This window comes from Malurus melanocephalus, unplaced genomic scaffold (genome assembly GCF_030028575.1).
Source record: "Malurus melanocephalus ecotype Western Australia unplaced genomic scaffold, MMel_1.1 scaffold_801, whole genome shotgun sequence".
Lineage (NCBI taxonomy): Eukaryota > Metazoa > Chordata > Aves > Passeriformes > Maluridae > Malurus > Malurus melanocephalus.
In genome coordinates, this window is record NW_026624033.1 from 102,128 (window position 1) to 112,968 (window position 10,841).

Consider the following 10,841-nt stretch of genomic DNA (forward strand, 5'->3'; position numbering starts at 1 on the left):
ACACCGGGGATGGACGGGGTGCGGGGTAATGGGAGCGACACACACCGGGGATGGACGGGACGTGGGGGCGTCACTGGGGATGAGGGAGACGCGGGGTAATGGGGGTGTGTCCCCGGGGATTGGGAGGGACTTGGGGCGTCAGTGGCGATGGGGGAACGCGGGGGAACCGGAGCGTCACCGGGTGTGAGAGTTCGGAGCGCGGGGGTACCGAGAGCATCACCGGGGATGGGGAAACTCCGGGAGTGTTCGGAGCGCAGGGGTAGAGGGGTGTCACCATAGTGGGGAGTGGGCTCCGGGATGAGGAAGCTCTGGAGTACGGGGGTACCGGGGGCTGAGAGGTTTGTAGAGTTTGGAGCATGGCAATAATGGGGGTGTCACTGGGTCTGGGAGACAGTTGGGGAATGGATGGGCTCAGCATGGAGGTGACAGGGCCATCACTGGGGCTGAGGGTCACCATCACCAGAAACAGTAGAAGGGTGATGGCACTGTCACCACACACAGGRACAACACTGGATCTGGGGGGCTTCAGACATGGAGAGACCAGAGCATCATTGGGCATGGGGGGCTTGGGGCATGGGAGAGTTAACAGGGTGCCCCAGGCTGGGGAGGCTTGGGGCATGGAGATATTATGGTGTCAGCAGGGCAGGAGGTCTCAGAATGTGGGGTTACCAGGTCGGTCACCATGCTTGGGACATGGAGACAACACCAGCGCTGAGGGGGGTCATGGATGTGGAGGTGATGGGGATTTCATTTGGACTGGAGGAGCTTGGGGCATGGAGGTACTGTGGGTGTCTTTTGGGCTGGAGGGGCCTGGAGGATGGGGGTGATGGGATTCTCAGCAGGGCACTGGGGCTTGGAGGTCACCAGGRCTGGGGAAATTGGGGTACAGAGATAATGGGGCTGTAACCAGGCTTGCATCACGAGGTTGACACTGGGGCTGGGAGACTCAGGACACGCAGATAACAGGGTGCTAACAGGGCAGGGGACCCCAGGGCACACGGGGGGCAATGGGGGGTGTCCAGGCTGGGGTTCCATCCCCATGACGATCCCGGTGCTGGCAGCCTGGCAGCGTCCCTACCTGAACATCTTCAAGCACTTCCGTGTGGAGGAGTGGAAGCGYTCTGCCAAGGAGGGGGACGTGGCTGCCCTCACGGTAATGCGGGCACCGGTGCCAGGGGCGGGGGGCACTGGCCAGCCGTGGGCAGTGCTGACCCCCATCTTTCCCTGGTTTCTGAAGGACACGAGGATGAAGGGAACAATCTACCGGATCCGAGGGTCAGATCCCGCCAGCAGCTACCTGCAGCTGCCCCGGAAAGGGACGCAGTCCCTGGGGCTCACAGGGCRCTACCTCTACCTGCTCTTCAAGCCCCTGGCCCGCAAGCACTTCCTCGTGCACCTGGATGTCACCACCGAGGTCTGTGACACTGGGTGGCCTTTGAAACTGCCATCGTGGCTGATTGAAGGATCAAGGGTGGCAGTGCTGGGCTTGGGAGGTGCAGGACTTGACTGCTCCTTGCTGCTGRTGGGTTACCCCAGGCTAGAGATGGTTTCCATGCTCATGGCATCTCCACTGGGGACAGGGAACACGGAGGGGACAGGAGACAGGGCCATGTGCCTTCTCCTGTGCAGCACTTCCCTGCCGAAGCCACCAGGGTGACTAAAGCTCCGTGTGTGTCTCTTCCCAGGAAAACCAGGTGGTTCGCATCTCCTTCTCCAGCCTCTTCAAGGAGTTCAAATCCACGGCCACTTGGCTCCAGTTCCCCTTCRTCTGCAGAGCATCCAGAGAGAGCCCGGCCCCACGGGGTGAGGAGCYGAGTGCTGGGGCTGGGCTGGCACAGCACCACCAAAATAAATTGTTAGAAAGCAAATTGAGTTCTCAAGTTGACTTGATGTGTTTGAAAACAAGCTGTGGCTGCCCCTGGATCCCTGGCAGTGTCCCAARCCAGGYTGGATGGGGCTTGGAGCAGCCTGGGATAGTGGGATGTGTCCCTGCCCARGCRGAGTGGGATGAGAKGGGTTTTAAGTTTGTCCCTCCCAACYCAAACCATTCCAGGATTTTCTGATAACAGTGGTGGGCCTGAGCAGGAGCCCCTGTGCAGGCAGTTCAGAGCTGTAGCTCCTGGTGGGGCTGTCCCCTGTTCCAAGCAGTGAGTGCAGTGCCAGGCCAGGCAGGAGCCCATGGAGGGGATGGGATGGGATGCCTGTCTGTCCTTCCCCACCCCTGAGCCTACAAGTTGTGTTTTCCCATCTCCCACTTGGCACAGGCCTGGTGGGAATCYTGCCTGGTAAATACTTTGCACTGAGCTCTTTGAATCCTGTGTCTCCCATCCAGCAAGGTCCATGTCCTAGCACTTTTTCCCCATTCTCTCACCCCCAGGTGCCCCTGGAGCAGCCCCGGCCGACGCGCGCTGGACGTGCCTGGTGCTGGACCTGCCCTCCATCGTGACCCAGTACCTGAACCGCAGGTACAGCCACCTCCGGGGGGTCAAACTCTGCTGCAACCTGCTCGTGAAAAACCTCTGCACCAGCGACCTGCTCTTTGAGCCAGGTGAGGAGCCCAGACCTCGGGGCAGCCTCTGCTTTCTCCTGAKGCTCCAGCCCAGCCTGGGGGGAGCCTGTGGGGGCTGAAAGCTGAGTTTGCAGCTGTGGCAGAGCACTGAGCTGCTGGTGCTCTATCATAGGAACAGAACAGGCAAATAYTTGATATGATGTTAAGTTTCCACATGGGCAGGGACACCTTCTGCTATCCCAGGCTGCTCCAAACCCTGTCCAGCCTGGCCTTGGGCACTGCCAGGGATCCAGGGGCAGCCACAGCTTCTCTGGGCACCCTGTGCCAGGACCTCAAAGGGACCAATTCCTTCACACTGTCTTCTTTATCCCTGCCCTCTGGCAGTGGGAAGCCATTCCCTATGTCCTGTCTCTCCAGGCCCTTGTCCCAAGTCCCTCCCCACCTCTCTTGGAGCCCCTTTAGGCACTGGAAGGAAATCTGGAATGGAATACGATCTCCCAAACTCTGGAGGAAAGTATCCTCTCATGTTCCAGCTGCAAAAGTGAATGAAAAGAGTAAAGCTAAAAATCTTTCTAAGGTTAGAAATTTTTTTCAGGGGTAAAAATGAAAGGTGTCATCAAACCTCTCTTCTCCAAGACTTGTGCTTTTATCTGCTGGAAGAGCCTGTGCTTTTTTTTGTGTCAAAAATCTTCCAACCTGCTTTTTTTATCCACCTGCTCAGTGTGGCAGAGGTACTTTGGTCAAACCCTTTGTTTTCTACCTTTCCTTTTTCATGCTGGAATTCTGTCTGAAGTGCCTAGCCTGCTGGGAAGCATCAGTGAGGAAGAAGTTATAGGGGCTGCTTTGAAATTCCTGAAGCTTATTGAATCTTCCCTCTGAAACCGTCCCTGTTTCACTTACCTAAATATAAAAATACATGAAGGAARTAAGAAAACAGGCAATGAGCTTTGAGAGAAATCGTGTGAAATTGTTGAATCAGTGAACAGAAATGATGTGAATCTTAAACCTGGAGGTTCATAACTTGGATTCAAGGGTTTATGCTCTGGGCTCTTTTTGGAGGTTGAGAGTTCCAGGAATGCAGCAATACAGTTCCAKGAACCTGTTCAAGGTGTGTTTGTTACCCACCTCAGGCTTGTGGTCTGTGTTTCTCAGGTGGGAGGTGATTTRTGCCTGTATCCCACAGGGAATGTGGGATTCCAGCTCCCTGGAAGTGACAGTGTGTTTGTTCCTGTGCTGCCAGGTGTGACATTCTCCGAGGCCCGCCTGGGTGACCTGTCCTGCCGCGGGGTCACCCCCATGCCCCGGGAGCTGGCCTTCCCCGTGCCCAAGGGGGCCAAGTGGCATGACCTCTATGACTACATCAGGTACGGCTGCTCCCGATCCCACTGTGGCTCCCAGCCCTCCCCACTCCCGGGGGAAAGGCAGGAGGGATGATGGCACTCAAAGAAAGACAGATCCCAGTGAACCTGGCACTTGAGTAGGCATTTTGGTCCCCYCACCTCCAGCATTTAGAAATTGTTAACAAATCTATCCTTTGGTGTCACCTGCCTTTTGTATCCCTGTGTTTGGGGGATGATGGGGGAAGAGGGCAATCTTACAGGTGGCAGCAAAGAGGTCTCTGTGCCAGGCTGAGGTGCCAAGTGCTATTCCCAGGTGCCAGTGCAATATCCCAGTTACACAGTGCCTTCCTCTGGTTCTGCTCAGGTTCCCGTCCGAGGGGTCCAAGGAGCTGCGCGACTCCATCCAGAAGAGCTCCCCAAGTCCTGCGGCAGGTGGGAGTGCTGGGGAGTGCTGTGCCACCCTGGGAAAGTGCCCTGGGTTTCCAAAAGAGCCTGACCTGCTCCTCGTGTTGCCCAGGTGACCAGGTCCTGGAGGAGCCCAGCCACCTCCTGAGCCAGCCACTGACCCTCTCCAGAGCARTCTGTGACCGCCTGTCCCTCGTCCGTCACATAACCAGTCCCAGAGCTGTAAGTGCACCCTGGAGGAGGCTGCAGCTTCTTCCTTCTTGCTTCCCAGGGAGTTTTTCCCTGCATCAGTGTTTTAATTTAAGATGTAGAAGCTGCTTGTTGTTGTTGGCAGCTGCTCTGGGCACGGTCTGGTGACCACAGCCCTACAGTTACTGTGTGGGGGCTCAGTGTCGTGCAGCACAGACAGGAGATGTGCCAAGTACCTCGAGATCTCCAGACATCCATCCTCCCTGTCCCTGTGGAGGCAGCAGATCGTTGTGTCTTCAGATTATAGATAGGAAGGGAGGTCTGGAGCCTGAGGAGTGTAATCAGTGCCCTCAGGGAGCAGAGYGTGGAGTTGGGGTTGCTGGGACTGCAGGCAGGTGCTCTCATCTGATTTCCCCTTACCCACTGGGGGTGATGGTGTCCARACTGGCTCACCAGTGTGCTGGTGGGTGTTTGGGGAGGGACTGGGGGAGCCATCCTTGTGCTGTGGAGAGGGAGAGAGTGAGGAGCACGGCCTCTCTGTGAGGGTGTCTAAAGGATGGCTGWGAAGATGGGGAAGGGTGCAAGGTGCAGCAGTCACTTGGTTTGWTCAGATGRAGAAGAGGAGACTGAGGTCAGACCTCATCAGGGGCTGCAGCTCCTCCCAAGGGGCATCTCTGATCTCTCTGTAATSAGGGACAGGACCCAGGGAATGGCTGGAGCTGWGTCAGGGGAGGTTTTAATGGATATCAGGAAAAGGTTCTTCTCCCAGAGGGTGGTCAGGCACTGAACAGGCTCCCCAGGGTAGTGGTCCCAAACCTGCCCAAGCTCCAGGAGCATTTGGACAAGGCTCTGGTTTGCCCTCTGGAGAGATGAACTGTGCATGGGAAGTGTAGGGAGAACAGCAGGTTAACAACCTGGCCAGCCAAATGCTCTCCCTCTGCATTTTTCCTCCTCATTTGTGTTGCTGTGAGGAGCTGTCAGGAGAGAACTGGGTGTCTCCCTGTCTCTGCCCCTGCCGCAKGTGGAGGGTGCTGGGAGGAGAACTGAGCTCTGCCTGAGGCTTTCCTCGTTCTCAGGTGCCACATCAGAGTCGTGTACTCCCCAAAAGCATCCCTGAGGTTCACCTGACAGCCCCAGGGTCTCCCAGAGCTGTGCCTGCTGGAGATCCCGTGCTGGAGGAGAAGCAGAAGCTGCACAGCGCGGGGGACATGGGGCAGCCACCGTCACCCAGCCATGGTGGCATCCATGTCTACGCCCACCYGAGGGAGGGACGGACCACCCGAGCTGTGCCCAGCTCAGAGGAGGTGAATGAAGCTCTGGAGGGTCACAAGGTGCTTATTTCTATAAACTATTTGGGATATTTATTTCTAACAAAGGGAGAGAGGGAATGCAAGGTTCGGGCTGGAATTTTGGTTAAACTTATGGAGCCCCAAAGATGCCCCTTTTTCTGACAAACAGTTCTTTCCACCAGCATCCTACTTGCCTTGAAAGAGGGACCCTGTATTCAAATGTGCTGACATTAAGGCAGCAACAGGTTACTGGTTTGCTGAGCTGTGCCATCCCAGAGGTGAGCCCTKGCCTGCAGGACAGCCCTGGAAGTGTCCAAGGCCAGGCTGGACRGGGCTTGGAGCACCCTGGGCTAGTGGAAGGTGTCCAGCAGGGGGTGGAATGGGATGGACTTTAAGRTCCCTTCCAACCCAAACCAGTCTGGGATTCCCACAGTGGCCCCAGCTGGGCACCACCAGGGTTGGCAATACCCTGGGGCTGGATGGGAAAGCTGCTTAACTCTGAAACCCCAGCTCCTCCTGCCTGACAGGTTGGACCCTGCCAGGTTAAATACTTCAAACTTGTCCCCTGTGACAGGAGAAACCCAGAGCTGCCTCTGTGCTGCAGAGAGAGCCGAGCACTGGGGTTGGGGTGCCCCGTGGTTCTGGCTTGGCTCTAAGCGTGTTGGTGCTGTGTGGTTTTCTTTCCCAGGGGCTCATACCAGATCCCATCCTGAAGCTGAGGACGATTATTGGCTTTGGAGGCTGCAGCACCAAATGGGTCAGTGGTTTGGATGGTCTGAGGGGTTGATCTGTCACTGTGTGGTGGGGRTGTCAATGTTTGGGAGGGGTGAAATGTGGCTGAGGGTGGCACTGCCTGGTGTGGGAAATGATCCCAAAGTGGATGGGCCTGAACATCCATTTGTGAACAACTCCTCTGCTGTTAGGATGGTGAATTGAAAATTATGGATTCAGATAGAATCATRGGGATGGAAAGCCCCTCTAAGGCCATCAATTCCGACTGTTTTCCCAGGATTCCAAGGCCCACCACTAATCCATGTCCCCAAGTGCCACATCCACATGGCATTTAAATACCTTCAGGGATGRTGACCCCACCCCTGACCACCTTTTCCATGAAGGAATTTTCCCAATACCCAACCTAAACCTCTCCCGGCACAACTTAAGGCCATTTCCTCTTGTCCCGTCCCTGTTTCCTGGGAGCGGAGCCCGACCCACCAGCTGCCCCCTCCTGTCAGGGAGCTCTAGAGGGTGGAAAGTTCCCCCCTGAGCCTCCTTTTCTCCCGTCTGAGCCCCCCCAATTCCCTCGGACTTTTGCTCCAGACGCTTCACTAGATTTCCCATGTATTTAGCACATTAAAACTCATGCTGATTGTTGGAGGGTGGAAAGGAAGGGCTGTGTTTTGGATTGTTTCTGTGGCAGACTGGGCCTTGCTTGTGGTCTGTGTTATGTAGAGAAAGGGTTGGTTTGGTTCAGTCTGTTKAAGGCTCTGCCAAGAGTGTCATTTTCCTTGGATYTCCTGCTCACATGGTAGSAAAGGGACCCTAAAGCCCATCCAGTGCCACCCCCTGACATGGACAGTGCCACCTGTCACTAGCCCAAGTTGCCCCATCCAMCCTGGCCTCGAACACTTCCAGGGCTGGGGAAGAATGGAGTTCCTGGGCCCTGGGGCGGTTCTGGAGCCGTGTCCCCCCTGTCTCGGTGCTGCAGGCTCTGTGGACGCGGGACAGCACGGCTGTCGTGTACCCCTGCCACGCCGTCATCGTCACCCTGCTCCTCAAGACCGGCCAGCAGAGGTTCTTCCTCGGCCACACGGACAAGGTGAGCGTGGCCCTCGCCATCCCTGCTGGCTGCCCTGTCCCTGCAGCCCGGTGCCAGCTGTCCTGGTGGCTCTTGGTGGCCTTGTCCTCCGCAGGTGGCGGGGCTGGCGTTCAATGGGAGCAGCACCGTGCTGGCCTCGGCGCAGGCCGGGCCCCGCAGCCTGGGGCGCCTCTGGGACTTCCCCTCGGGAACCTGCCTGTGCCTCTTCAAAACYGGCCTGCAGTCCCTCGTGGCCCTCAGGTGGGTTTTGGGGTGCAGGGTGTGCTCAGCATGGCAGCGCAGCAGCTTTGCTGTGCTGTTCCAGGGCTGAATTACAGCTGCCTGCATTTGTGACTGAGACCTGCCGGCAGCTGGCCTGGATTTGCTGCCAGCTCCCTCCTGAGCTGATCCCTCAGCTCTGGCTGTCTCCCCATCCCCACAACTTGTCCCCTTTTATCCCCCATGGGGATGCTCTTGGGTACAAGGAGCTGTTTTTCCCCAGCTCTCTGTTCTTGCAGCTTTTCCCACAGTGGAGCTGTTCTGTGTGGCGTCGGGAAGGACGGGCATGGCAAAACGGTGAGAGCTGACACTTGGGCTGGCAGTTTCCCTGAGAGACCTGTTCTCCCACAATTTGTAGTTGTATTCCAGACAAACCTTTGCTTTGGGCTTCCCTAGACATGTTCTTGAGGGACACCCCTTTCTCATTAGCTGCCTAAAGAGCACTTTCCCTCTGCCTGATGCCTGTGGGTGTTCCTCAGCAGAGAGTGAACAAATCCTTTTGCAAGCAGAGAGACCTGCTGGGGTTTTGCTTTGGGGCTGTTCTGTCCTTGGAGTGGTCCCAGCTAGTTCCCAGGCAGGGTGATKGGATTGTATCTTTATTTTAACAGCRTTTAGGRCAAGATGTGAGGTGAAATCTTGCAGCTCCAGGCATGGCAGTGGGAAGGGATGCCGGGCACTGGAACTGCCGCCCACCTTTGGAGCTGGGGATGACGCAGATGCCACGTGTAGCAGTCAAAAATAAACTCTTTCYGTGGGACTGGGGGTTTTGTTTGTCAGTGGAACTGTTTTTGATCCACTGTTTTCATCCTTCAGTGACGACCATCAGCAATTAGCTGTGCCATCACTAAGTGCAGGAGAAYCACACCGTGCTCTGAGTTTTTCCCAGCATGGGCAGCGCTCTGTGATCCATGGGGGAGCTGGGGAGGTGGGATCAATGGGGTGCTGGGGGAACACCTCTCCCAGGGTGATGCCTCAGCCCATCCCAGCCTCTGGGGTGGTGCTGGGTTTGGTTTTAACGCTGTTCTGGAAGGCAGAGCATCATCCTGCATTCCTTCAGGGAGAGGGTTTGATTCCTGTCCCTGGTGRTGGGCACTGAGGGCACACTCCCTTGTGCTGGAGCAGTGGATCTGTGCTGCCTCCGCTCCCTCAGCCCTGGGACAGCTCCCATATCCCAGCAGGCAGAGTTTCCACTGCTCTGRGGGTTTTCTTTCCAAGTCTCAGTCCTGTTGCCAGGCAGCCCTGGGATTTAGAACCTCTGATTATGGGTTGCAGACAAGGATATTGCCACAAAGCTTTGCAAAGCTATTGGACTGTCCTGAACCCTCTGTGCAGTGGGTTTTATTTTATTTCCCGCTCCGGATCTGTTACCAATCCTTCGTGCCCAACTCTGGAGCAGCTGCTGGATGAAAAGCTCTTCTGCTGCCAAGCTTTGGAGCAGCTCTCCCATCATAATTTCTTGTTTCAGATGGTGGTGGTGTGGAACACTGCTCAGGTGACCCGTGGTGGGGGCGTGGCTGTGCTGGCCAARGCACACACAGATGTGGACATCCAGGCCATGAAGATTGCTTTCTTTGATGAKACCAGGTAGTGTGGCAAGAAAAGAAATCAGAAGTATTGATTCTTAGGTATTGGGAAGGAATTTTTCCCTGGGAGGGTGGGGAGGCCCTGGCACAGGGTGCCCAGTGAAGCTGAGGCTGCTCCTGGATCCCTGGCAGTGTCCAAGGCCAGGCTGGACAGGGCTTGGAGCAACCTGAGATATTGGAAGGTGTCCCTGCCCATGGCAGGGGGTGGAATGGGATGGGCTTTAAGGTCCCTTCACCCCAAACTACTTTTATTCCCTGATCCTGGCATGGCTGGGGGTAACTGATGTGCTGCAGCCATCCGTTTGCCATTCCTGCTCCCAGTCCTTGCTGGCAGTGGCCCTTGGGACTGTGCCCTTCCCCAGGGGCTGGGCAGCCCTGCTCTGGTGCTCAGGCCATGTTTCCTGGGACAGGATGGTGTCGTGTGGCCGGGACAACATCAGGCTGTGGCGCCTGCGGGGCGGGGCCCTGCGCTCGTGTCCCCTCAACCTGGGCGAGTACCATTCRCTGCACTTCACCGACCTGGCCTTCGAGGAGCGCCGGGGGCCACAGCAGGAGCTGGAGGACCGTGCACTGTAAGGGACTGTCACTGTCACCTGTCCTGGCTACCTGGCAGGAGGGAGATCTGCAGCTCCCCCTGCTCCACATTCTCCTTCCTGACTACGGTGTTTTGTTGGGGTTCTCCCTCAAAATCCAGGTGCCTTCTGGAGCTGGGAGAGCCTCTCCCTGCCTTTCCCTCCCACAAGGGATTTGGCTGCTTGCAGAACAGCCTCTTTCCTCCTGCCATGCTGCTGTTCTGCCAYATTTAGTGACTTTCTGCCTACCTGAAGCTCTCTGTTGGGTTCCTGGGGCAGCGGGAGGAGCGTGGTACACATCCTGTTACATACAGACACACACTTTGTTGTTTTATTTTAATCATCAAAGCCAAACCTTTGTTGCCACCACATACAGTCCCACTAAGGCAGARCTGTCATCTCAGCTGGCCTGTGACAGAGGTTCCTTTCTGGAGTTTATGCCAAACTTTTCGTTTTTTTGCTAGTTTCTGTTCCAAAGGATCAGGAAACCAAACAGGGAGCTCTGGCTTTCCTTGGAGGTGTGTGGGGTAGCACATGGAACACTTGGGCACCTTRTTGACCTCTTGTATTACTGTGAGCCAGGATTGCTTTACACAAACCAGTTTAACAGGTAAACCAAGCTGGTTTTTTTTACTAAAAGCAGATCTCTGTGGTTTTTTTTTTGTTACAGCTTTGTGTGCAGCAGGAGCGGCCATGTGCTGGAGGTGGACTACAAGAAAGTGTGTGTGCGGAGTGCACGGCGCCTGCTGCCCGCACGGCCCCGGGGGGACAGCGAGGAGCAGGCAGGGAGCAGCTCAGGTGGGAACAGGAACAGGCTGGGAGCAGCTCAGGTGGGAGCAGGAACAGGCAGGGAAGGGCTCAGGTGGGAGCAGGAACAGGC

At 56.3% G+C, this 10,841-nt stretch overlaps 1 protein-coding gene across 2 annotated transcripts in view; it reads left to right on the top strand.

Annotated features, from left to right (window-relative positions):
• Nucleotides 1-296: 296 nt before the first annotated feature.
• LOC130584947 (mitochondrial Rho GTPase 2) overlaps nucleotides 297-10,841 on the top strand; it is a 46,969-nt gene continuing 36,424 nt past the window's right edge. Inside the window, exons 1-15 of one of the 2 annotated variants that reach the window (XM_057385235.1) lie at nucleotides 297-1,153; nucleotides 1,238-1,414; nucleotides 1,686-1,803; nucleotides 2,378-2,548; nucleotides 3,750-3,873; nucleotides 4,214-4,281; nucleotides 4,367-4,476; nucleotides 5,520-5,774; nucleotides 6,421-6,489; nucleotides 7,438-7,548; nucleotides 7,643-7,788; nucleotides 8,046-8,103; nucleotides 9,272-9,390; nucleotides 9,800-9,961; nucleotides 10,632-10,759. In XM_057385235.1, the coding sequence (XP_057241218.1) occupies nucleotides 1,040-1,153; nucleotides 1,238-1,414; nucleotides 1,686-1,803; nucleotides 2,378-2,548; nucleotides 3,750-3,873; nucleotides 4,214-4,281; nucleotides 4,367-4,476; nucleotides 5,520-5,774; nucleotides 6,421-6,489; nucleotides 7,438-7,548; nucleotides 7,643-7,788; nucleotides 8,046-8,103; nucleotides 9,272-9,390; nucleotides 9,800-9,961; nucleotides 10,632-10,759 (1,930 nt within the window). In that variant the 5' untranslated portion in view covers nucleotides 297-1,039. The remainder of the gene's footprint in view (nucleotides 1,154-1,237; nucleotides 1,415-1,685; nucleotides 1,804-2,377; nucleotides 2,549-3,749; nucleotides 3,874-4,213; nucleotides 4,282-4,366; nucleotides 4,477-5,519; nucleotides 5,775-6,420; nucleotides 6,490-7,437; nucleotides 7,549-7,642; nucleotides 7,789-8,045; nucleotides 8,104-9,271; nucleotides 9,391-9,799; nucleotides 9,962-10,631; nucleotides 10,760-10,841) is intronic. The other variant, XM_057385238.1, reaches the window with a different exon arrangement.